Genomic DNA, 25,443 nt, shown 5'->3' with positions numbered 1-25,443 from the left:
TGGTATTTTCCAAGGGGTAAACTCGGCCAATGTCACGCATGGCAACATGGATTGACACTGGGAAAGGGTTGACTTGACCCCTAGGACGACGGAGTTTGGCCTGGACAATGAGTAAATAGATAGGGAAAGGCAAAAGGCAAAGAAAGGGTTAGGAAATTGGCGTTTACGTTAAGCAGAAGTGCTGCGGTTCTTCAAAATCTCTTCTCTTTATTACTTTGATTAATACAAATCTTGATCGCCGGATCGCGATTGATCGATATGCTATGGCCTTGACGCCAGTTTGTCTCTAAGCACCTACATAAAGCATAGCCTATCAAGTGTCATACTGGTGATACAAGAGTTGGGGCATAGTAAAGAGTGGTTAATTAGGAAGTAATGTATTCGTCATTCTATGACTTTCATCTTCTGCTTCTTCAAAGTCTCCTCCTCCCTACCCCTTCATTTACGCATTAGTTTCGTCATGACATCTAGCCAACGTACAAATTATTATTTTCAAGCAATGCAAGCCAACGTTTGATGCTTCGTGAAATCATGTATATCAAGTCACGTACGTCGTCTCATGACCACCGGGATCACGATTCCATCTCACCTCTCAGCACCCCCCCCTTCTTCTTCTTCATTATCGCCATACATGTCAGTTTTAGAATCCGCGCCTCTCCTGGTGCTGTCGATCCAGCTCGTCCCGGAAGGCATTCCGGCCGCCTCCCCTGGCGGCGCCCTGGCTCTCAAAGCTCTCGTGGACGGGCGTCCCCGCCAAGCTGCCCAGGGCCTCGCTGTCCCTCCGGCCCGAGACGATGGGCGCGTCGTGGTACTCGCCATCGGAGAGGTGGTCGTCGGCGTTGTGCAGCTGGATGCTGGCGGCGTCCTTCTGGCCGCCGCGGAAGAGGTTGTTGCGGCGGGCCTTGCGGCCGCTGTAGCCGTGGCGCGAGCGGCCCATGATGCTGCCGAGCCGGATGCGGCGCGCGCTGCGGTTCCAGAGGAAGACGCCGACGACGATGAAGAGGACGCTGCCGAGGGCGACGGGCAGCGCGATGGACAGGGTGCGGCCCTTGGGCACCTGGGGCTCGGGGTTCGAGGGCAGGGCCGGGTCCTGGAAGGCGACGTGCAGGGGGATGGAGCTGTTGGAGTCCTTGGAGCCGCGGGGGGCGACCTGCAGCGTGATGGTGACGTTGTTGGTCTTGTGGCCCTTGAGCATGTCGCCCGTGACCTGCAGGGGGAAGACGCCCCAGGAGGTGGGCACGCGGTCCTGGTCAAACGTCTGCAGCTTGACGAATTCGTTGCTCGTCTTGTTGAGGTAGTCCAGGCGGACGGTGATTTCGTACGTCGAGTTGGAGGTCTTGACGCCCGTCTTGTTGTAGTAGTCGGGGTCCCAGGTGACTGCAGCAGGGGGGCAATTATTGTTAGCCAAACATCTTCCTTTATCTTCACGTGTATCCTTTATTCCCGATTTCCAAGGGCCAACTCACTGTAGTAGGTGTTGCCCGTCAGCAGGGTGCTGGCATTGTAGGGCGAGCAAAACGGCGCGTCGTCGCCGTCCTTGTTGTAGCAGCGCGAGAAGACACCCTCGCCGTCCTTGGACGTGGCCGTCGGGTTGGGCGGCCGGCCGGTGCTGGTGGTGATGGAGCCCCAGGTGGTCCAGGTGTAGACCGAGGCGGTAATGTCGTGCGGCGCGACGCTGACCAGCGTGGGCGTGCCGCTGATGGTGGTCATTGAGGGCGTGATGGTCTTGACGGGCGTGCCCTCATCGCCGACGGTGACCCAGGGGGCCGTGGCGTCGGCTCGGGGCTCGAGGTTGGCGCGGCGGTCGAGGGCTGCCGCTCGAGGCTCGGGGGTGGCCTTGGGCATGGCCATGGCTGGGTTGAAGAGGGCGGCTGCGGCGCCGAGGAGGGCGATGGCGTGCATCATGACGATTTCGTCTGTTTGTCTTCCAATTGGTGGGCTTGGAAATTCAAAGATTGTGCGAACCTCGAGGGTTGTTGATTTGTAGGACGCGTCGAGGGATGATATGTAGATGGCGGGGGGAGGCTGAGACGAGGACAGGTCAATGTCGCGTCCAGCTAACGAATGTGTGAAACAATCAATTGGCCGCAGGGAAAGGACCGGACACCAGAGCGAGAGAGAGAGAGAGAGAGAGAGACAAGGACAGAAAGAAAGGGAGGAGAGAGGTCGAGAAAAAGAGAGAGAGAGGTTAGAAGAGGAAACCAAAACAAGGAGACAGGGCAAAAAAAAAGGTCCAGCAAAGTTTCACCACTGTCCTGCTTAGTACGGAGCTTCCGGCTTCTTACTCCTGGCTTGCATTGTCCTCCTCACCACTTAAATCCTGCGAGACGGCCTTGTTGCAAACAAGGTTACAAGCCGATTGCCCGAACGGGAACAGCGAGGCTTTTTGTCGACGCTCTCATTTGATGGATTGGTTGGGCGACAAAATGCCGCTGATGGGGGACCTTGCAGATGGATCTCGGACGCTTGGCTGGTTTGGAGCCTTGTCGGGTGGGGGAGAGAATAGGGGGGGGAAGGAACCTCGAGTAATTGTTCCAGAAGATGAAGATTTCGATTCAAGGTAGGTACATAGTATCAACTCTTTGGTTCTTTTTCTCTACTTTCTATGCTTCGACAATATGCGGTGAACAAGAGCTCTGGCTGGAATTTGTGTCGAGTACAGCTGGGTAGCCTCGTAGGCGATGCGAGACGGAGCAACAACTCCCAGCCGCCACACAGACCTTTTCCAGCTTTGACCGCTCATGGAAATACTACCGGTCCTTGGCACAAGCACCCGCATGACTAGTCAGGGGTTGTGGGTTTGTTCTTCGCCTGTTATCGCGGTGCTTTTTGTAGGCCTGCTAGCGAGCGAGGGAAACCAGCCAGTTGCGGTTCGCTGCAAATCATTGGCAATGTCCTGCCGCGCTGCGAAGCGAGGCATGCAGCCCGCTTCCAAGCAGGATGATGTACATACTATGGTTCGTACGATGATGCGCAGCAACGGCTGTTCATCCGAAGATACTTATTACTCGCAGCTTGCAGAGAGTCTGTTCAGTTTTGGTCACGAAGTGAAGACGCAGGCTGCAGAGGGTAAAGCCGGTGAGCATGACATTGTCCGTGTGTCTTGGTCGATGCATTGAACAACCCGTGGGTCAGCAAAGGGGCCCATAAAAGAGATCCCGATCCCGGTATCGAAGGCTCGGCACGATCACTCGCTGCATTCACGAAGCCATGGAAGGAATCTTGAAGAGTTGCCTGTCATATATGTTTGCCGTCGTACGACGATGAAGCATTTTGAATGTGCTCGTCCAACTTCATTAGTAGATAGCTAGAAAGTCATACGAAGCATCGAGCTGCGTTTGGTTCGCAGCGTCCCTCCCCTATGTTTATGTTCGGAACATCAAGCATATGTCAGCCTTTGTAATTCCTTTTCCTTCAAATTGTCATGTTGCTAAGCTGGTCATGACCGTCATTGGCCGTGGTATAGAACAAAGCTCATTGATGGCCGCCATCATAACTGCTTGTATAACGTATGTGCTTCAAAAAATTGTTCCTTGTGTAGCTTTGACAGCTCGAAAGGGGGTATAGTGTCCCTTGGCGGGACAATGACAGTCTGTATAAGCTGTTAGTCTCATTGTCCTGAGTTTTATGGGCAGATGATAATAAACTCACCTTGTCAAAGCCGTTGCCTTCTGTGCAAACAAACCATCTACCGGTATTGCTGGATGGAGCCTGGCCTCATGGGCATCGGTCAAGGCAATCTCGTATTCCTTGTCAGTCGTCGAGATACTGAATCACATCTTTCCGGCTTTGCTTATAAAACCAAGCACCTAAGGAGTGATGGACCTGATGGGCATTCCGTCGTCCCCAAACTCAATGGCCTTTCTCCTTTTGATGCCGTTGCCGTCATCCTTGATGGTGATGGCTCCTATATACCTTGAAAAGGCCGAGATCTCAATCTCTGAAGATGCGGATGAAAAGTCGTCTTCGTCGCTGTCTTCAAAGACCTGGCTCTGCATGGACTGCTCCGCCATTTGGACAAGAGTCATGGCCTCATCGTCACGCCATTGCTGGGGCGCGCCCATGAACGGCAAAGGGATCTTTTTTTTTTGGATTACAGTATCCTGTTAGCATATCGACTTCAAACTCGCGTTGGCTCCCAGCTCCCGACGTATGGAAACTCACCTGGGCTTGTGCGGCTTGTGTTGACGAAGACGCAGCAGCAGCGGCGGCAGCATCCTCAGGAGGCACGTTCAGAAACGACTCCCGCCTCTTGCTCGCCTTGACGACAGGCAGCTTTATAAAGTACTTTGCAGCAAACTCGGCCTTCCTGGCTTTGTCTTTGGCCTCCCACTCGGCTCGAGCCTTTGCCAGAGCAGCAGCCCTGGCGGCCTCGACCTTGGCGCGCTCCTCGAACAGCTTGGTCGCAATGTCGGTGCTCTTGCACTCCTTGGTCGGACACTCGTAGACGGTCATGTGGCGCTTGATGCGCTGGCGGTTGTTCTCGGGGAACTGCTCGCATTCGGAGGGATGCTGGGATGGGAGGCCGGCAGCGCAGCCCTTCTTGAGGAGCTGTCTGTTCTCGGCGCAGCGGTCCCAGTTGTAGTGTCTCCAGGCGCCGCAGAATCTGCATTTGACAATGTATTGCAGACACATGTTTGGAGAGGTGTTGGTGGTGTGTGGAAAGAGCTGATGTTGAGTTGTGATGCTTCCTGGTCTGGCCCAAAAGAAGTGATGTTGTGCTGCAGAGAGAGGATTGCGGGAGGAAGACGATGACGACAGGGAAGAAGGAGAGGATGAGGAACTGCCGGGCGGTGCGCGTTCAAACTCCCAGGGCGAGATACAGGCAGATTTTACTGTTGAACAGCTTGCTGTTGTGTACGATGGCCCCGTTCACTGGCTTTCGACGGCTGGGAAGATGGATCACAGGAACAGCCAAGTGCCGAAGCAGGAACTCCAAGCTGTTTGGCTGGCAGTTGGGCAGATGGCAAAGCATGATGGGGGGATGCAGAGCTGGCGCATTGCAGCTCACTTCGTCTTCACTTTGGCCGTTTGTTGGCAGAGCTTCCTCGCCAAGGGCTATGAGCGAGCAAGGGATGGGACGAAACTTGCATTTGCACAGCCTCTGGTGAATGATGGAGGCAGTTCGAGACCACTCGCGGCCTTCACTCATATATATCATGATCATTTGGAGATGTTTTTTGTTAGGTTCGTTAGTTTGCATGGCACCAAGTCCATCATCGTTCGTTCTATACTCTGGCGATACCTCGTGGCTCCGCACAAAGCAGTTCTCCTGCTTAGAGACTCCTCTCATGCTCCCATCCATTAAAGAGCCCCCCTCTCACGTCCAGCTTAGATAGGTATTGCAAATACAGTGATTCCAGACTATGAAACATTTCTTTGCACCTAGGCAGAGATGGCTCTGAACTTCGTTGGCGTGATGCCCTCCTTTGAACTGCTATACCTTTGTTCCCGTGCTTTGACGTTGTCCGCATCCATGAACCAGGATATTCGCTATAGGCATCGAGCATTTCTGTTGGCCCCTATGTCTCTGCATATTTTCCTCTCAATATCTCGAGTCTGCCTCATATCCCTAATCATTCAATGGAGGGTTTCGATGCTCTACATGCTTCTGCTCATCCACGGGAATTGACCAAGACGGCCCCCTACCAGGCAATACAGTCCGCGTATATATGGCCGCTTTGGACAGCAATTCTCCGATGCAGATGCAAGCTTACCAATGAACCAGTTGCACATGTCCCTGAATCGTACCTAGTAATCTAAGGTTGTCCGTAAGCACCTGTTGTGGGATGACTGCTTCCGGACAAGAAAGCATGACGGAAATGCTTACTAGACAGCTCTGGATGCCATCTTTACTCGGTGCTTTGATGACCCGAGGCTCAGGAAAGTCTGATGCAGCCCCGGGAGACAAGGAGGATGGAAACCACTGATCCAAACGGCGCATTGATCCTGGTTGCGTTGGCTTTCTCTCTTCATTTCCTCCGTTACTGACGTAGTTCCATGTCCAAGCCGCCTTTAGGAAGGGTAACTCCTAGGGTTACCAACAGCGACAAGCCCGTTTCTACCAGCCTTTATCTCACCATTGAGTTCAAGTCGAATCACGATCCATGTCATCCTCCCAGGGTGGATGACGCAGTCAGACACACTGGTGATAAGGACCTTGCGGGCGTCGCAACCTTCTCATGTTGCTATTTAACGTAACCATGACCATGCAAGCAATATCTCTGCAGAATGCCGCATCACAGCCTCATCTTTGCTCGGCTATTAATTGCCAGCCCAACACAAAGACTAGCCAAAATAACACAACACAACACAGCAGATACTTGGTGGTATATGAAAACACCATCAACATCGCCGCTGCCAGGCCTGTTCAGAGCAACGCTTGTTTACTCGCCCATCTGGCGCTTCCATACCTTGGACCTTTTCTCGCCTGTTCCTTGACTGACGGAGCGTCAAGCGGAAAGTCCATGGCTCCCTCATAGCAAGTGCGGAACGAAAACGAATCGACCCTGGCAATGCCGACTGAAGCCTCGCCTCCCCGCATTGTCATGCAAAGGCATGCCTCTGCCCTGTACGGCTCGGATGTACTCCGTAGCTGGCAGATCGTCCGTTGATCCCTGCAAATCACCCAGCCATGGGTCTCGGGGTCTGCCAAATCTGCGTCGTGCGGTCGCTCAGCGTCAGCCCGGCTGCCTTGGAGTAAATCTGGCAGCAGACGTCCGGGCATCTCAACGTGATACAAGATCATATACGTCGCATTTGTCGAGTCCCTTCGGTCCGGGGCCTCGATGCTACTTGATCGGGCAGTTCCAGGCGCCGAATCATGAGGCGAGACGGGCGGCTATAGCAGGCATATGCCCGTCGTCAGGCTGTGGCAGCCATGGCAGGGCCAGCAAAAGCGGCTACATTAGCATCGCTCGTATGTGCGTTGTGTGTGGCCGGGGCTGATCACAGGATATCCGAAAAGGAAAGCATACATGAACATACATACCATCCACGAGCACACATGTAGGGCGCCACCACTGCTCCGTGCAGTGCACTCGACCACGACCCTGGTAGATGGAGGATGGAGGGAAACCGGGAAGTTTGGGACATGGAACCAGGGCCCTGCAGCCGCACCTTTTGGAACGCCGCGCATCGAGAGCCTCTTGAGGCGTCCGCTTCCCGGCCTGCTGCTTTTCTGCTTTTCCGTTGCTCTTCCTCTTCCTGTCCTTCTTCTCTCTTCTCCTTTGCAGCCGTCTTGCAGCAGTCGGGCGTTCATTGTCGGTTTCTGCTCTGTTGTTCGTTGGTTTCTGCTCCTTCTGGTGCCCAAAGATGCAAGATTCGCACATGAATTTGTTTTACTGTTTATGTTATACGTGTATCCAGCCGGAACCCTGGCAACCACAACCGGCTACCACGAGGCACGCACCTGCCCTCGGCCATCAGAGTTCAACCACCTGCCTCGTGTCCCTTCTCTCCCTTCTTTTTTCTTTTCTCCTTTCTTCTTCTTCATACAATTCTCTTCCTTGAAGTCCAAATCTCTCTTCTCTCAGTCAACCCTCGCCAAAATCATTCCCATTCAGCCAGAATCGCTTCAGCCTTCGACAGACGCAACGACGGAAGCATCGAGTGTGTCGTGCTAAACCAGGGCTTTTCCGTGGCTGCATAACAACGAACCAACCGGTGGCCGAGATTCGAAGAGGGGGACGTGGACGAGGCGAACAACGCATCCGGGGCTCCTTTCCCCTCTTCTCCGGCCTGGGGATGCTTCTCATCGTTCGCTCGTTTGCTTGATGGTTTGTTCGTTCGTCCATTGTTCGTTCATTCATTCATTACCATGTAATATGGGATATATGCCTATAACCTATGCCAGTTCCTGTTCATGACCCTTGTCCCCATCCCCATCCATGTCCCTATTCCTATCCCCATACAACGCCAGGCATGGAAGCTGATCAAGGCCGACATGGCCAATTATTAGGCGAGGATCAGCCCATGATATTGCGGTTTCCCATTCTCCACCATCCGAGTCTCTCAGCTTTGAACGCCCATCTTCTCTCGCCACTCCCGTGCCGCCTGGGCAATCTGCAATGCCGCCGCCTCGATCCTCCTCGCCCGTTCCATGAGACTATGGTCTCTTCGCGTGCCCGATGGCCTCTTGAGCTGGGCGATCATCTCGAGCACGGCCATGTGGTCCACCACCTTGTCCGGATCTCTCATGCTCTCGCCGACTCGATCCCGGCCACCTGACACGGGGGTCCTCCTTCCAGAAGCATTGCAGGCGTGCTCGACTCCATCATAAAGACAGTTGCTACACGGGCCCGTCACCCCTTGGGCTTGGTGGATGCCTTCCGGGGCCACAACGCACTGGGGGGAGATGCCTTGGCCGGCACGACAACGGCTGCAGCGTCTGTCGCTGGTGTTCTGCTCGATGCCCCTCTCGTACATCATGATTGCTTCTGCCACTCGAACTTCGGCGAATGCAGGTTCTTCCCGCCAACGCCACCTCCCCCATTTGCGGACGGTAGGAAGGGGGCTCAAGGCCTCGATGAGGTAGGACCACGGCCGCGCGGACGGCGGCACGGACACGTCGTCAAAGACGCACAGGGCGTGCATTTCTCTCATGGCCAGGTCGCTTGCCTCGTCGGGATGGTCGCTTGCGTGTCGCTCCAGTCCTCCAGGCCAACCTTGTATTGAGGGGCCCGGATCGGCATCGTTGTCGCTCTCTTCGGCGTCGTACTCCATCTCCAGCTGGATCTGATGCATCGAACGACCAGCTATGACGGCCGAAGGGTTGGGGATTGAATTATCGAGGACAAGCGGAGGGAGCACCAAGGCAGGGCCGCGGGCCTGGCCACCGGGAGCCGCCATTGACATTGTCGTCGACCCGTCATCACTTGTAGATGCTTCGTGGATGCTCATTGTCACCAGTGATATGCGAGAGACACAACGGCTCAGCAGGGCTCACGGCGCATGTTGCTCCGGCACTCATGTGGCAGGACGACAAGCCCCAGACCCGAGATACGACAAGACACCACACACGATGCTGACGGGAGCAAAAGTGAAAGCAGAGAAGGCGCTCTCGGGGACTGGGGGCATGGTCGTGTTTTTAACCTATTCAAGAAAAAGAGGACGGGAGCACGGCAGTGAGGTATATGTACCATTTTGCCGCTCTAATGGCCTTGGTACACGTTGGCTTAGCTGTGGCCTGCACTCCCGCAGCTGCTGGATGCGCGTGGGGGAGGGGGTATGATATTAAGCTGGATCCAATTTGACTTTGGGGCTCGGGAGACAGACCAACAAGCCCTCGAGCACGACTCCGACAACTCGGCGATGCGCCCCCCTTGCTAGGCCTTACTAGAACGACGACCGCTCGTCCGTGGACAGAGATTAGGTAAGTCTAGAGTAACGAAAACAGCGTTCCAAGGCACGGCTCCATCCGAGCAAGGTGCTGGTCCCGCCGATTTCTCGCAGCTACCATCTCACGAGAAGGGGAGCCGGCAAAGCTTGCTTGGGGGCCGGGCCTGGGCGTTCTTGTGCCAGCCCTTTGGGGACTTGGAGGGAGGGAAGGGGAGGGAGGGGCAGCAAGAGGCAAAGGGCAGAAAAAAGGAGGGAGCAGGAAAAAGACGCTCCCCCATTACCCCATACTTTGTCTTTGATTTTCCTGCTTGCCAGACGCTCTCCGGGTTTTCGAGCTGTGGAGCCTCCCCCTCGACGTCGAAGGAAGCAGCGCGAGCATTGAACGGGCGCCCTTGTGCATATGGATGCTGCCCTTGGCGGAATGTCACACCCGCCGCTTGTTGGAATGGGCCTAATACAAGTGAGTCGCTGCCGGTGACACAGCAAGCGCTCAGCAAATGCAATGCAAAGGCATCAATCCTGCCCTGCTGGCAGCCAGTAGCAGCCGGTCAACCTCAGATGCACGCCCAAATACGAAGTGCTGCCGATTCGGACGCAGGCCAGGCCAGGCGGCCTCTTCCCCCGCATTCATTCGGTCCTCCTCTTTTTCATGGCTTTTTCTCCTTGGGCGATCACCCAGCTCAGCCCACCTCCCCCAAGCTTCCGTCCCCTCCCGTACCCCCGGTCTGCTCATGTCATGGGGGATCCGATCGCATGGGATCCACGCCTGCTAGCTACAGGAAAGCTCCGTGGAGCAGCACAAAGCTCTGCTGGACACATGGAACCAGCCCCGATGGCTGACGGAGTGGTCCCGTGGGACGAGTTGGCTGTGTGGGGTAGAGGCAAGGTAGCGAATCTTGTTCTTCTGTTTCTTTCTATGTGCTTTTTTCCTATTTGGCCCCGTGTCCCGAGTACGCACCGGAAGTACTCCGTGCAGTATTACCCTGTCTAGGTGTGAAGAGAGGTGACAGAGTCAGAGGACGCTTTTATGCCAGCCTTTTTATGCACGGTGATACAGCAGGCAGCTTGCTGGAAGCAGAACTTTTCATCCGTGGGGGGGAAGCGGTTCACCGTGGGGGACGGACAAATACAAGCGAAAAACAGCAGCCATCCTAATCACAAAGTTTGACAATCCATCAGGGGACATCAGCCATTGGCGTAATGGTGTTGATCTCGCTGAGGTGTGGTGGTATTATATATCAAGCACTGCCCCCTTGTGAGCAGCTACGAGGACGTCGATGAGGAAAGCCCCCCATTTAACGTTCTGACTTTGTCGATATAAATCGTCCTACTGTTCGGGTCTTTTTTGATTTCGGGGTAGCTTTTCTGGTCCCTCAAGCAATAACGCTTCAGGGAAAAACCACTCGTGTTTATTCGTCCCATCTTCTGTCATATACCCATAGGTCACTTACGCATCCGCCGCAATGACAGCTTCTACTGAAGTCAATGGCATCTCCAGCCACAACGGGTCGAACCAAAGATCAAGTACCTCTGCGGCACCTCTGGCACCGGGCCTGTACGTGCCCACAGTGGCATTTTTCACTCCCGAAGACGGCATCGACGAAGAGACAACAGCAGCACACGCCAAGCGCTTGGTTGAAGCCGGGGTCACCGGCATCGTGACCCATGGTTCCAACGGCGAGGCTGTCCACCTCGATCACGCCGAACGACAACTCGTTACTCGTATCACCCGATCCACCATGGATGCTGCTGGCAAACGGGACATGCCCCTTATTGTTGGATGTGGCAGCCAATCCACGCGGGAGACGATACAGCTGTGCCGTGAGGCTGCCGAGTCCGGAGGCACACATGCCCTTGTGCTGCCGCCAGCGTATTACGGCAGCCTGCTGTCCACGGATCTCATAATGCTTCACTTCAAGACGGTGGCTGATGCAAGCCCAATCCCCCTTCTGATATACAACTTCCCCGGCGCGTGCAGCGGACTGGATCTCAGCTCGGACACCATTCTGGCCCTGGCCGAGCACCCCAACATTGTCGGCGTTAAGCTGACCTGCGGCAACACGGGCAAGCTGGCTCGTGTTGTCGCTGGCACGCGCGGGACAGCATTCAGGACCTTTGGCGGTAGCGCCGACTTTGCCATTCAGACCCTGGCCGTGGGCGGGCACGGCGTCATCGCGGGACTGGCCAATGTGGCGCCCAAGGCGTGTGCCGAGGTGATGCGGCTGTGGACGCAGGGCAAGACGGAGGAGGCGACGCTGCTGCAGGGGATCGTTGCCGGCGGCGACTGGACCGCCATCAAGGGCGGCTTCGTCTCGGTCAAGGCGGCGCTGCGGAGGTACTACGGCTACGGCGGCGAGCCTCGCAAGCCTTGTGCCTTCCTTGAGGGCAAGGCCTTGGAGGCGCAGATGCTGGGCTTTTCCGAGCTGGTCGAGACGGAGAAGAAGCTCGACGCCCTGGCCTAGGTAGCCGTGCCACGACGAGTATTACAACAGGGTGCTGCATACTTACCCTTACCTAGTACCTGGTAGTAGTACTCGCCCTGCCTCCACCATATGCTGCTGTCCTCGTGCTACTCGAACCACCAGCAACAGGCAGACGAATTCTATCCATCGTCATTTGATGGGGAAGCGGATGTTGTGGACGAAACAAAACGTTGACNTATTGGGGGAGCAATCAGGTAAGCATCGGAAGGGGGAAGGGGGAAGGGGATCTCGAGTCTGACAAGGTCCAAGCAGAGGCGAGGCGAGCGTGGAGCTGTGGAGGCTCGCTAGCGGGGAACGGAATCCCAGATCCATGTTTGCCGTCCTTGGGGCTATTTGCATGCAAGCGGATATTACGTTTCTTTCTTTTGGTGTTCGCGTATCATTAGGAGCGCGGAGAAGAGGAGGAGCCTTTGGAGAGGATTGGGGTTGCTGCACGGGGAAACAGCTGTGGAGGTGAGCAGGGAGGAGACTGTTTGAAGAGGCGCTGGGCTGCAATCCTGCGAGGCTTGAGCAAAACTTGAATTCCTTCCGCGGTGGAAAGGTCTTGGATATGGGACACTTTTCGGGAGGGAAAGAGTTGCAGGTGCAAGGGATGGGAGTTTTCGTACACACTCGGAGGACCCGTTGGTGGGCTCTTGCACAGATGCCTTAAATAAATACATATGCGTAGTAGCTTGGGCGGACATTCGACTTTTCAAGTACTTGCAGTCATACCAAACCCGGTACATAATTTATGGTCGAAGAGCTCTCTTCTAAGGGGCAGGCACAAGAACAAGACGCTTCAAGTATCTCGGAATATTCAGGATGAAATAGCAGGATTCAGCTGTCAATTTTTTTTTTTTTTTTTTTTTTCTTATGCGTGCGTCTTTTGCAGATTTGCTCCGGACAGCAAGAATTGAGTTCTCTCTTTTTGCTTGTATATACAGCTCCGGTCCACCACAGCCCATCCTTCAACCACCCTGACCCTAATCACCCCTACACCAAGAAGCCCTCCAACAGCCTAACGAGTCCATGCGCGCCGGGATCAGGGCACTCGCTCCATCCCTCGGCATTGACATAGACTGATCGGCCCAAGCTGGCCTCCATGCCCTTTGTCGACTCCGAGCCTTTGCTCGCGGCCTCGACGGCCCTGCCCACATCGAGCGTCTCGGCGAGCGTGTCGACAAAGGGCACCAGGGCATCCACGACGGTACGGTCGCCGGGCTGAGCAGGCGTGTACCTCGCCAGGCTCTTGACGGCTGCCTGGAGAGCAGCGGCCCAAGTCTTTGCGGTCACAGCCGTCTTTTGGCTGCTGGACTGGCCTTGGAGGCCCGAGGCCAGAGCGTTGACGAAGATGGCGTAGAGGGCGCCCGACGTGCCGTCCATGTTTGACTCGATCACCTGGGCAATGCTTCGGACAAAGTGGACCATGTCCAGTTCTCCCGATGGAGAGACGCCTTGGAGATACTTGAGCACGGCCTCGGCACCCGTCTTGAGGCAGAGTCCGCAGTCGCCGTCTCCGACAATGGTGTCGAATTTGGTGATTTCGTGCTCGGCGGCAATGAGGCTCTTGAGTGCTGACTGCAGCTTGGCAGTAGCAAAACCCGCGTCCACTGGTCGAATCAGTCATTTGATTTCTTCAGAAAGCGTCTACGGGTGCAAAAGCCTTACAGTCAAGATTGCTGGGGACTGAGTTGTCCTCGGCTGGGGCATCCTCCTTGACCTCCGACCTGGTGGTGTCAATGCCTCGGGCCCAATTCTCTGGACGGACTGCCGGTGACCAGCCAGCAGCGTCGGCAGGGGCATCAATCAGAGGCAGGATGGCCTTGTCCGTTGCCTTGAGAATCGTAATGCTGAAGCCGAGGCCGTTCAAGCTGGTCATGTAAGTGCCGCTGAGCAGCCTTGCCGGCTTGATCTGATAAGAAGCGTCGAGCTGGTCGATGACCTCTGTTGTTATGGCGCCAAGCTCAAGAGGGCTGATACCTCCAAGGTTGTTCACCATGACAACAACTTCATCTCCGGACTTGACGTTGATATAAGCGCGGTCACTGTCGGACTGATCGAGGAGCTGCTTGAGCATTGTCTCAACAAGGCCCTTGAGGGTCGTCTTTACACGGCCAAAGCCCTCTTCGTTGTGGATACCCATGCCGATTTCAATTTCATCTCCAAGCTCGTCAGGAGTGATTTCTCGACCAGGCACATGAACATGAGCCAGAGAGGCGCCGACGGTGGCAAGGTTCTCAGAAGCAAGAGTGGCGATTTGCGAGACCTGCTCGAGGGATTGGCTATTCACAAGAAAAGCGGCATGTCAGAGATGGTGACTCACGTAAGAGTTGGCACTTGGAATTTGTGGAACAGTGGTCGCAAGAGCTCAAACTTACCCCTGAGCGGCAGCGGCAGCGGCAATCTTCTGCACGAGAACCGTTCCAGCCAGACCTCTCCTGCCAATTCGCCCTCCGCGCTTCCGGCCAACGCCAACGTCGTCACCCACAACCAAGAGCTCCGTCTTGATGCCCTCGGCGCGCGCCTTCTCCACTGCCATGCCAAAGTGCAGCATGTCGCCAGTGTAGTTCATGATGAGCACCAAAACACCGCGCTGGGGCTGCTCCGCGCCCACGCGACGAATTGCGCGGAAGACTTGCTCCGCAGACGGAGAGGCGAAGACGGAGCCGGCGACGGCAGCGGTCAAGAAGCCCTTGCCGACAAGACCAGCAAAGGACGGCTCGTGGCCGGAACCACCTCCGGAGATCAAGGCGATGGTGGGCTGGGAAGCAGCATCGCGGAGGAAGACGGTCTTTTGCGCGGCGTCAAATGCGACGGAAGGGTTGGTGTATGTGGCCGAGCGGAGAGCGGCATTGACGAGAGCCAGAGGCTCGTTGACGAAGTGCTTGGCTGGAACATGAAGTTCTTGTTAGCTGGAGCTCATGTTGTCTAGCGGTTGTGAAAAAAAATGACTTACACGACATGGCAAAGCAGATGCGATTTGCTCAGTTCCCGTGTGCTACCTTGAAGATCTGAGTAGCCTAGAAGGAAGATGAAGGCAACGCAGGCCGGGGGAGAGAAGCGATTCTCATCATCTCCCTCATTGTGGTCTTCCCCGCGCCGCGGCCTTGTCATCTTTATTTGAAAAAGGTCGAGAGTTACCCCATTCTCTCAAGCGTCGGCCATGGGAAGTGCGAGCTTCGCCTCGTTTGCGCTTGGTTCCAACGAAATCCATCGTGAATGGGGGGCAGAGGCCAGGGAAGGCAGTTGGGATAGATTGCTCCCACGCAGGGGCATTGCCGCCAACGATGTCTTACCCTATAGACTAGTAGAGACGAGTCGTCGAGTTTGGCGGCGTTGACCCCCATGTAGTGGGAGGAGAAGAAGGAGAAGCAGATGAAGAGAAGAAGAGAAGAGAAGAGAAGAGAAGAGACAATTGGAGCCATGGTAGGTAGTTACGGGAGAGATATTGGGGGAGCAATCAGGTAAGCATCGTGGTACGTATCGACCCCCAACATCAACTCCCCCCATCTGACCCCCGTCAGCTTCCATGGGGGACAACGGGCAACATATCGAGAGCTTCAAACAATTTTCCAAGCATAAAATGAGAATGAGGAACAGAGTGTGCAAGATGAAATTCAAATCTGCATTTATGCAGTCACGGCCACTTCTAAGCAGGCGATTGGTTTACATACCTTACCTTACCTACAAGTCTGTGCCTGTACCTACGTGTCTGTATGTATGTATATGCCTGTGATCCTACGCCTCCTGTGGCCCAGAGCGAATCACCACCCAATCCAACAACAAAAACCTCCGTCTCCCATGCGGCTCAGTCTGTCCCAAACTTACTACCTACCATTGGCGTTCTAAGAATATGCATGTTACGTATACTGGCCGCACGGAGTTCGCTCCGTCGTCCTGTAGCTTCTGCAGCATCCCACAAAAAAAAAAAAAAAAAAAAAAAAAAAAAAAAAAAAGGGTGACAGGACGCGGGGAGCCGAGGAATCGGATGCCAGTTCATGGGTCCTTGCGGGCGGGAGGTGACCATTTCCCCAACTTTTTGTGCCCAGCTTATGCCGGCCCAAATCTCGATTTGGCGCCCTTCATGCCGATTTCCCCAAAGCACTTCATGTATGGGGAGCAGGGTATTGATCGGAATCGACGGACTGGCTCTGGCAGCAGAGGTTTGAGGGGGGGGTGATGCCAATGGTGATGTTCATCGTTGACCCCTTACTGCCCAACTCGTTATAGAAAGACGGGACCGGTGTGAGACGCCTCTGTCATGAAGCTGCCATGATTCTTGGTCACGCTGAAGATGAGATATTCCTACATCGTCAGTTGCCGTTCTTGCTTCATGCAGGCATTTCTTTTTGACCACAAGGTCAAGTCTCTCGTGTTCTCTATTTGCCCTTCTTTTCTCCCGAGCAGAGACGTATGTCAGACACAATCGTCGACGTGTCCAAAGGACCCTCTTCCCCCCCTACAGACAACGGCCGCCAGCTGCATGCAGTTCACTAGCACTAATACCAACATGCTTGTACGAAGAGGAAAGAGAGTAAAAAGTACCAAATAATGTTTTTTCGATCGGTAGATGGTGGTTGACCCCCAGGGGCGTCCACACAACTCGAAAACAACCGCACCACCAATAGCCGACCCTGTACCTACATGTCCATACATATACGAGTACGGTGAAGGCATCTCGCCTCGTCACCTGGCCTCTTCCCCCACACTTTCGCCAGCCGGCATTGCCTATTTGGCAAGATATCCAGGATCCCATGTCTTTTCCTGTTTTCCTTTTTCAGCCCAGTTCCATTTCCTCTTTCCGTAGGGCCAAGTACACGTACACATACAATGTACACGCCCCTTGACCGGGTACTTCGTACAATGCAGCCCAACCGACTGCAGCTTGCCTCTACTACTTTCTCATCTGCAGTATTCGGGCGTATTTAACAACCCGAAGGCTCTTGAGTCGTCGCGTTCAGGTACATACTTGGTCGGGATGTGGAATCTATTATGTAGCAGCATTTGCTTACGGCTCCTTTGCGAAGGTATATGCCCCATGGGCGCTGCTTGTTTGCCCCCCCCCCCCTTTCCCTCCTGGCGGACAAAACATCGCGGCTGTAGGGCTGGAGAAGCTTCAGAAGCCACCTGTACCCTGGCTGGCATGAAGCTGTTGCAACGACTGTTTTCCGTTCATACCTCCAAGCCCAGCTTAGCCAAAGATCTCGTTGCTCGCATGCCTCGCCTTCTTCACCAAAGGCCCAAACCAGCGAGAACCTACTAATATACCAAAAGACTCCTTGAACTGAATTGACCTGAAAAAAAGAAAAACAAATTAAAAAAAAATAAAGAAAGAAAGAAAGAAGTGCTGATGTAAATTCAGCCCCTCGCTCCGTCCAGTCTACATCTCCATCTAACTCGACTCCAGCAGCTGCTTTGCCTCCCTCCACCTCCTCGTCCGCGGAAAAACCCTGCGTTCCCCCCCTTATCTGGACGCCGCCGTGCCATGCCATTGCCCACGGAGTGCATCGCGCCCAAACAATTCGTAACGCAGGGTTGCCCGCGGCACATCCCATCCTCGCCAGCCCCACGCGTTTGAAGAAAAGAGCTAGAGATTGTAGAGGGCAGAGGTAGAGTGATGCGCGTGGAGTCGAATTTCATGACTGGTGATGTGAGTGGTCGACGAGGGCATGGTGCTGAAAGCAGGATGGCGATTCTGGACGAAAGATGTTTGTTTTGACGAGTTTGATGAAGAGGAAGAGGAAGGGAAGGTGAAGGGGGACGAGGAGAGGGTTTATATACACGCGGGATTTCGCCTCTTGGGGGATCGGAGACATACCCGAGAGTGAGTGCTCTTGGAGAGAGTGCGTGAAAGGTTGATTTACGCCATTCGGGGAGATATAGAGCAATGGTATGGCTCCAGTGTCTTGGTAAAAGAGCTGAATGGCTTTGTGAGGAAGAAGTGTCCGGCTCTGATAAATAAGCGTTCTCTTATCTACTGGAAACTCTCCTCTCTCGGCTCGGACATAGTGTAGCATACGTCCAAGATCTTCAGGCAAGATATCGGGAAAATGTTAAAACTTTCAACCAACACTCACACCATAATGAACACAACAGGTCCTCGGCACTTTAGCAAAGAGTCTCAACAAGGATGCCTAGCTAGACTCGGAGACAATAATATTACTCTATCCCAACAAATGCAAAGGAAAAAAACGCCGCGCCCAATAGTACCTTTGTTCCTCGTGGTATATCAAACCATCTGTGTACATGATTCCAAAAGCCCTCTATTTGCCCTTCTTCCCCTTTTTGGCCTTCTTCCGGCTATCGTCCCCAAACGTCTGCTCGTAAAGCTCCGCGGCCGTCGTCTGGCCCGCCTTTCGCTTCTGCTTGGCCGACTTGACGCTGACTACCACGTTGGACTTTCCGTCCTTGGCGGCGCTGGACACCTGGCGTTCGGCTTCTTCCCAGGCTGGGGCATCGCCGTCAATCTCATATCTGTAATTATTAGTAAATAGGAAATTCCAAGTCATCAGATAAAGAAGGGGCGGCTGCTTACTGATCCAGAGGCAGAGAGTCAATCATCTCTCTCTGCTTCTGCCTAAGAGCCCGAAGGGCCTCGTCACCGCCCTCCTCGAGCTCGTCCTCGAGGGCAGTCTCCAAGGGGACGAATCGGTCGTCCACAATCTCGTCGTCGTGGGCGCCACTGGCGTTCTCTCGGCTGACGCCAATCTTCTCAGCCCTTGGAAGCTCGGCATCGGCCGCTGCGGTGACCAAGGAGTTGAAGTGCGCGGTGAACTTGCGAAGGATCTTGATGAACATGGCCAGGAGCTGCGACGAGGGCATGTTCATCTCTTGGGCAATCTGCTCCACGTCCTTGCGCTGCAGGCCGATGGCAAGGAGAATCGCCTGCTGGACGCCCGTGAGGGAGATGTCGGTTTTCAATTTGCCGGTGAAGTAGAGGTTCGCAATGATGGGCATGAGATCCAAGATGACGTGGTAGTCAAGCATGTTGTTTGCGTAGGACGTCAGTCGCTTCAGATCGAAAGGCGACATGAGACTGTCCAGTTCGGATTTGGTCAAGGAGGTCTGGGGAGTGGCATCGAGCTGAGCACCCATGTTTGCTGATTGGTCAATGCCCAGCGCAGTGACAGCAGGGAAGGCCCGGAACTGGTAGGATAGCAATGAAAGGAACCTCTTCTGGAAATCTCTTGAGAAGGCACCCAGCCATGTCTTGTCGCCGCTGCTATCGAGCGGCCTGAGCATGACGCAGGTGTGCTCGCCAGTGAGATCGTTGGCCGTCTGCCGTAGGTAGACGGGTGAGAAGGAAACATGCTTCCAGAACTTGTGCAGTTCCTTGGTCATGCCATAGCTGACACCGAGATAGTCGAGCCTCTCCGGCTTCTTCTCCCACATCTTGGCAAAGAGGGGAGCCATGTGCTTGTCATCTCTGACGGTGATCTTCTCTTCCAACAGAGACTCCTTGGCCAGCTCAGCGTCCGTCACCCGAGCAGTCCCATTCTCCATGACCTGGTCATCCTCCTCGGACAGGTTTGCGAATCGGCCCTCGTAGTAATCGACGAGAAGCTGCATGGCTCGCTTACCATACCCCATGCCCATGTAGGCCGGGTTGGTGGCGATGCGAACAATTCGGGCACCAGAGAGAGAGGCAAACTCTTCATCCTGGAATTGCTGGCTCACGAGCCAGGGGATCAGATCGCCGTGCGGCCTTTCTCCTCGGCTCAAGCTGTTGATTACGCTCTGTCTGCTAATCTTTCCTTCCAGGGCGACTTGGACAACAACGAGAGGCTCGGGTAATCTGCCACTGTTCTCTGAAGTAGGAGCGGTAAGGACGAACAGCTGATGGGCCGGGGCATCGCTCATCAGCTGCAGGTCATCGGGCGAGTTCTTGTAGTGGCTGGCGACGTAAAGCGCAACCATCTGCTGGAGGAAGGCTTCGGGAATTGGGTGGAATGAGAAGAGGGTGTCGCGGTTTACGTTGAGAAGCTCGCACAGAGACGGATCTGGTGCACCGTTGGAGCTCGCCTTGGGCAGAGTTGCGTCGAGGCAAAGGAGCTTGTTCAGCCACTTTTCAACTGGGTCGCCCTGGGCATAACGAATGGGCTCCGCGAGCGTAATCTCGCGCAGTTTTCGGCTGGCCTGGAACTCCTCCGATTTGGAAGCCCTTCCGGTAGATCGATCGGCAACCTGGGTGTCGTCGTCGGTAGTGGCCCGTCGGGATTGTTCTCGGAGCTGCTTGATGAGCTTGAGTGACAGGGAACGACCAGTGCCCTCGTAACCATTGATGGTGGAAGCCATGAAGACCAGATAAGGGCCCATCAGCTTTCGGACGAGAGGCAGAGGAATGGCGGCCGCCTCATCGATGACAACCAACTCGGCCTGGCCAAGCACGTGCGCATCCTGGGGACGGATATACTGAATCGTTTGCCTGTGCTGTCGGTGGATGTTGACGCGAACAATGGCCTTGTTGAAGTCGGGGTTCGTGCTCTGAATGATGGAGTAATCCGCGTGGTCAGCGTAGCCGAGAGCATCAAAGCCCTTGAAGACGAACTCGAACAGCGTCTTCAAGTTTTCTGGAGAGGGTGATGTGATGAAGATGTTGCTGTATCCGTATGCCACCGCAGCAGCCACGGCGACTCCCATGGCAGCCGACTTTCCTCGTCCTCTGGCAGCCGTCAGCGCAACGGTGCTTCGCAGCGTCTTCTCAGCAATGGCGTCGGTGAAGGTCAGCAGAGCCTTTGCCTGGTCCACGGTTCTCGCGAGGTTGATCAACGCTCCGACGGGTTGCCGTTCCTGGTGCTCGTCCTTGATGGATTCCAGCTCCAGCATCTGGGGGGTCTTGGGCTGGTCGGCGTCCGGAGGTGGCAGAGCCCTGACATTCTTGCCGCCCGAGATGGGAAGAACGTTGAGCTCGTCGTCGATGACCAGACAAGATTCGCAGCTTCCCAGTGACAGCAGGAATCGCTCATTGAACCTTGCCACCACGTCGTCGTGCGCCTCCGTCCGGTACTTTGAGTGGGCATCCATGGAGAGGTTGTAGAGCTGCCTCAGACTGTTCATTCCCTTGAGCAGCATGATGACCAAGCCACCACCCTCGACCGTCTCGATCGTCCGCGCCAGAATGTTGGGCGTAATGGCTTCGAAGTCCTGCAGAATGCACATGCCGTATGTGTTACCCAGGATCTTGTCGGTCTCCTTGTAGTAGGTGTAGCGGATGTTGTGCAGGGAGACGAAGAGCTCGAACGGGTCTTCTGAGTTTGCTTCTCGGATTCCGCGTCTGATTTCCTTCTTGATCTTGTCTTCTCGCTTCTTTCGGTGACTGCACACACGCAATAGCAGTCAGACACCAGGCTCTTCCAATCACGAGAAAGAAGGATACCGAGCATGCTCACCTTGTGAATCCCAACAGCTTCTTCTTGTATGCCCACAGGACAGACTTGTTCTGCTTAATGTCCACCATGGACATGATGTAATGCAGCCGCACAATAACATCCTTGGCCTGGTCTCCCACGACGACAAAAAAGCTTCTCTTCTTCTCCTGCAGTCCATTGCGAATCAGCGCGCCGATGCGCTCGTCTCTGCAAGACAAGTCAGCCACCAGACAACACCCATCATATCAAATCATTTAATCCCTCTCCTTGATAACTTACACTTGCTTGCGCTGCATCTTGCCAACACTTTGTCACAGCCAATGGTCCGTGGTAAAGAATTGCGCAAGGCTTGCTGGCGTGCTGGGCTTTCGGACGAGTTTATTGCGGGACCTTTGGCGCATACAAAACATTTGTCGGCCAAAAAAATCCAAAAATTTGGCGGTGGAGCTGGATTCTGCCGGGCGGTGGACGTTGTGGCTGCGCTAAGTGCAGAGGCCCGACCGAAGTCCTCACCGAGGTGTGTCTCTGACCGAGAAGGTTCGCAAAGAGACGAGAGATGCCGTTTGACATACCTGAATAAGCGAATGATACCAACCGAACAGAGGTCTTATGTGTTATTTTGTTAGTACTTGGTATTGGTTTTCACAGCTTGATGACTCCAGTGTCAGTCGGGAATCTAGTAGACGATTTAGGAGTCTGCTTAAGAAGACCTTGAATATCATTCTCGAGGCCATATTTCAATGAGAGACAGCGAAAAGCATCTGGTGCTACGTGTTCGTCTTATTCATACTATTTTACAAATGCCGATGTAACGGGAAAGGCCGTGTCCCAGTCATGCACCACGACAACACGACCACTGCAATCCTCTCAAAGTCTATGGAAGAGAAAGAGCCCCAGGAGCGCGATGTGTAACTCATGGTCGACATAAAGAAAATTCCCGGCCAACCGCCAGGCAGACAACAACCCAGGGAACCGACAATAACCCCCAACGCAACAAAGAAAAAAATAAATAAATGAACCCCGGAATGTCTACACGGCCCAAATGCCACAGCCCCCTTACGTTCGATCCAGCTTGCGGCGCAAGTTCCTTGTTCGCTTCATCAGCTTCTTGTACTTCTTCTTCTTCATCTTGAGCTTTCGTTGCCGCTTGACGCTGATGGCATAGATGTCCCGGTGGCCGCGAGTTTGGTCGAAACGCAGCTGGCGGAGGGCCAGGCGCTCCAGGAAGTTCCGGGGCTGCTCATCCTGCATGATTCGAGGGCTGTGAGCGATGATCCTGATCTGGCCGTCCGGCTCTGTCGACTCCTCAATGGTGAACATGGCCTTGTACACCCTGTGGTGGGCCGCCTCTTCCAAGGCCTCAGCCTCAACAGCAGCTCCGTCAGCCTCGACGCCTTGCTGCGGCTGAGGCAACGGAGGGGGCCGGAAAGGCAGGAATTCGCCAGACATGGCGTCGACCTGGAGATAGATGCTCGACTCGGTTCCGTCGGAGTTCTTGACGTCAAGCCTGTGCATGCCGTCGCTGGCACCCTGGTCCTGGCCCCCTATTGTCATCTGGGCCATGGGGCCTTCCAGCTGATCGATGGTATCGGAAAGCGTAGAGACGGTGTCCCGTATCCTGCTCGACTTTGATCGGGTCGCAAATATGGATGCAAAGTGCTCGTCTGTGACGGTCCTGGGCATGGTCTGTGTGACGGAGATGGGTCGGTGAAGCGAGAAGAAGGTCGATAAGCCCAGAGCTAAAACCCGAGTTAGCATCAAAAACACACCTTGAAGCATGGAAGCACGCAGCGCTCACCTTCTTCAGACATGTGGTGGGTGCTGGGAACGCTGGGAAGCTTCTTGAAGGCCGCATTTCGGTCAGCCGCGTCCTTGGTCTTCCGTTTCCTGCCGGCCTTGCTCTCTCCGCGCGCCGAAGCGGACGCGGGCACCGACTGCCCGGCCGCGATGTCGTTGGGCTCATCGGATCGGGAGGGCTTCGACGACGAGAGACGCCTCTGAGGGCGGTTCAGGATGAAGCTCGAGGCTGAGACCTTGGGGACGGACGCGGCCAGAGAGGTCAGCCCGGCCCCCTGAGGGGCAGAGGCAACCGCGCGCCGCACCGACAGAGGCAACATTTGCGCGTCGCCGGATCCGGGCTGCTGGGTAAATAAGCTGAGAAAGAAGAAGAGAAGAGCGACGAATGGGTTCAGTTCGAGCGCTGAGGCTGAACCTGATGATGGCGATTGTTTCTTCGCCAGAGCCCGGACTTGGCCGCTGGTTCGGTAAAACGATTTGCAAGGCGGCAAAAAGAGGGATGAGTCAGCGAGCACTAAGCCCTCTGTGGCCTAAGGAATCAACCTTGAAGGTGTGAGGCACTGAGTAAGCCGTGGGCTTAATCGTTGATTGCGCTTCCTCCTCTGTGCTTATCAGATGAGGACGAAGGAGTTGGAATAAGAAACGAGAAGCATTGCAGGCTGGAATCACGAAGTTGCGAGTAAGGACAGAGGCTCCCTTCATCCGCCTGGGCGCTCGTCATTATTCCCCTGAATTTGGCTCATCTGAAACCGCATCATTGGACCCAGTCACAAGACCGCATCGACGTCAGCAAACGTACAGGGGGGGAGTGACAGTGCTTGGACTGCATCTTGTTGGCGTTCTGCACAAACAGAGAGCATCACTGTGTTTCGTAGGAAACAATCCGATTGAGCATCGCGGTGGTACCGTAAAGTGAAACGGATGCACTGTGTCGTCATGCATTACCTATATGATGTATCGTGAAGCACTTTTACCGCATTTCGAAGCATTCCTTCTAGACCTCTAATATCTTGTCTTTTCTTTTCCCTTTCCTCTAGCGCAGGCAAAATCATCGAAACAAAGGAAACCTGATGGTGTCAAAGCAGCAGTAACCAGCAAACAAAGAACACAGTCTAAGTGGCCGGGGCGGCGATCAGTTCGTGGTCCTCGCTGCCGCCCTTGCTGTTGACCCAGCTCAGGTAGCTGTTCCAGCCAATGGAGATGACATTGGCAAACAGCAGGCGGTACTGCAGAGGCAAGAAGGTGAAGTTGACAAATTGGACGGCCGGCCACAGCACCCAGTTGGCCTTGAGGGCAGGCCACCAGGTCTGGTCAAGGCGCTCCTTGGCGCTCTTGCCCTCCATCGTGGCCATGCTGCTGAGGAAGACTCCGATCATGACGGGAGCAAACAGCAGCTGGTCAGCCGCCACGCGCGCCAGGGTCTCGACCCGGGCATTCCTGAGGCGGACGCGACGAGCCAGGAAGCCCAGCCAGGTCGTAGCAACAGGGCCAAAGACGCCTACACGATCAGCTGGGTTAGCAAAATTTTTTCAATGGACCTGATGTGCGGTGGCCGCTGGTGCGGGATAGAGAGAAGGGGGAAGAGAGGCGAGAGGAGATGTGGGTTTAGGCAGCCAAATAAAAACTTACAGCCACCATAGAGCGCCATGCGGCTGGTTCGCGAGGTGTCGTGGCCCTTGATGCCCCTTTTCTCGACAAGCTGCTGGGCGGTGATGTCGCCAGTTGCAAACAGAACTGCAGTCGTCACGCCCTGCGTGAGGAACGGACGGGCTGCGAGCCTTCCATTGTACCTGATGCCCGTTGTCAGAAACCAAGAAGGCGGGATCAGCCAGCGGTGGCAAACTTACCAGCGGAAAAAGGACGCCATGATGAAAAAAAAATTGAAGAAAAATCAAAAGAAAGAATCTATCCGTCTAATAGAAACGCCGGCACCAATGTGCAATAAGAAAAGAGTTTTGAAAAGAAAAAGAGGTTGTGTTGTCTAGGTTTGCTTGGGAGTCGAGGAGAAGACGGCGAGTAACCCAAGTCTTAAATAGAGGATGCCTAAATGGGCGGTGGATTGCCAGTTTGGGTAACTCCTCTCACTAGCAGACCGGGGGCCGATATGCGGAGATTGGGGGGAATTGGAATGAACAACCCCAGAGACGGGGTGAGAGGATAATATGACGGGGAAGTCAGATTGAATCTTGAGAGCTTCTGCAACTCGGTGGGAGAAGAATGAGAGAAAATTCAGATGTGCACGAGATGAAAAAAAACTGGATGAAAAATAGGAGAGTCAGTGGAGGAGGGCCGATCACTCACTGCAGCTGGAAGTACTGTACAGACGGCTTATGTACCTTGGGTGCTTGGGGGTTAAATCTCGCTAAAACTAGGCGGTTTGAATCATGAGTTCGCCCAAGACAGAGACGTTGATGTTCTACCGCGAGACGGCCTTCAGCTAGACAGACTTGGGCACGACCCGTTCCCCATCGTCC

General features: G+C 54.7%; 8 protein-coding genes across 8 annotated transcripts; 1 reads left to right on the top strand and 7 right to left on the bottom strand.

Annotated features, from left to right (window-relative positions):
• Nucleotides 1–640: 640 nt before the first annotated feature.
• CCMA1212_009936 (uncharacterized protein) lies at nucleotides 641–1,902 on the bottom strand (the record flags this gene model as incomplete). Its single annotated transcript, XM_073706998.1, has 2 exons — nucleotides 641–1,377; nucleotides 1,467–1,902. The coding sequence occupies 2 exons, from the start codon at nucleotides 1,900–1,902 to the stop codon at nucleotides 641–643; spliced, it is 1,173 nt and encodes a 390-aa protein (XP_073554525.1).
• A 1,907-nt stretch (nucleotides 1,903–3,809) lies between these two features.
• CCMA1212_009935 (uncharacterized protein) lies at nucleotides 3,810–4,635 on the bottom strand (the record flags this gene model as incomplete). The annotated part of the gene is made up of 2 exons (XM_073706997.1): nucleotides 3,810–4,079; nucleotides 4,165–4,635. 2 exons carry the CDS (start codon nucleotides 4,633–4,635, stop codon nucleotides 3,810–3,812), a joined length of 741 nt encoding a protein of 246 aa, XP_073554526.1.
• A 3,378-nt stretch (nucleotides 4,636–8,013) lies between these two features.
• On the bottom strand, nucleotides 8,014–8,901 carry CCMA1212_009934 (uncharacterized protein; the record flags this gene model as incomplete). Its single annotated transcript, XM_073706996.1, has 1 exon — nucleotides 8,014–8,901. The coding sequence occupies one exon, from the start codon at nucleotides 8,899–8,901 to the stop codon at nucleotides 8,014–8,016; it is 888 nt and encodes a 295-aa protein (XP_073554459.1).
• Nucleotides 8,902–10,802: 1,901 nt separating this feature from the next.
• On the top strand, nucleotides 10,803–11,801 carry CCMA1212_009933 (putative 4-hydroxy-2-oxoglutarate aldolase; the record flags this gene model as incomplete). Its single annotated transcript, XM_073706995.1, has 1 exon — nucleotides 10,803–11,801. The coding sequence occupies one exon, from the start codon at nucleotides 10,803–10,805 to the stop codon at nucleotides 11,799–11,801; it is 999 nt and encodes a 332-aa protein (XP_073554527.1).
• Nucleotides 11,802–12,797: 996 nt separating this feature from the next.
• On the bottom strand, nucleotides 12,798–14,706 carry CCMA1212_009932 (Dihydroxyacetone kinase 1; the record flags this gene model as incomplete). The annotated part of the gene is made up of 3 exons (XM_073706994.1): nucleotides 12,798–13,414; nucleotides 13,473–14,086; nucleotides 14,183–14,706. Coding segments are annotated over 3 exons (1,755 nt in total), but the record flags the coding sequence as incomplete, so codon positions are not given.
• A 3,361-nt stretch (nucleotides 14,707–18,067) lies between these two features.
• Nucleotides 18,068–21,468, bottom strand: CCMA1212_009931 (RNA cytidine acetyltransferase; the record flags this gene model as incomplete). The annotated part of the gene is made up of 4 exons (XM_073706993.1): nucleotides 18,068–18,278; nucleotides 18,340–21,120; nucleotides 21,194–21,379; nucleotides 21,452–21,468. The coding sequence occupies 4 exons, from the start codon at nucleotides 21,466–21,468 to the stop codon at nucleotides 18,068–18,070; spliced, it is 3,195 nt and encodes a 1,064-aa protein (XP_073554529.1).
• Nucleotides 21,469–22,228: 760 nt separating this feature from the next.
• Nucleotides 22,229–23,948, bottom strand: CCMA1212_009930 (uncharacterized protein; the record flags this gene model as incomplete). The annotated part of the gene is made up of 3 exons (XM_073706992.1): nucleotides 22,229–22,911; nucleotides 22,971–23,326; nucleotides 23,944–23,948. 3 exons carry the CDS (start codon nucleotides 23,946–23,948, stop codon nucleotides 22,229–22,231), a joined length of 1,044 nt encoding a protein of 347 aa, XP_073554463.1.
• A 133-nt stretch (nucleotides 23,949–24,081) lies between these two features.
• CCMA1212_009929 (Protein SYM1) lies at nucleotides 24,082–24,836 on the bottom strand (the record flags this gene model as incomplete). Its single annotated transcript, XM_073706991.1, has 3 exons — nucleotides 24,082–24,467; nucleotides 24,599–24,759; nucleotides 24,817–24,836. 3 exons carry the CDS (start codon nucleotides 24,834–24,836, stop codon nucleotides 24,082–24,084), a joined length of 567 nt encoding a protein of 188 aa, XP_073554501.1.
• Between the last annotated feature and the right edge of the window lie 607 nt (nucleotides 24,837–25,443).

This window comes from Trichoderma ghanense (genome assembly GCF_004382785.1).
Source record: "Trichoderma ghanense strain CCMA-1212 chromosome Unknown scaffold_20, whole genome shotgun sequence".
NCBI lineage: Eukaryota > Fungi > Ascomycota > Sordariomycetes > Hypocreales > Hypocreaceae > Trichoderma > Trichoderma ghanense.
The sequence above is the reverse complement of the archived record's forward strand: the minus strand, read 5'-3'. Positions and strand labels throughout refer to the sequence as shown.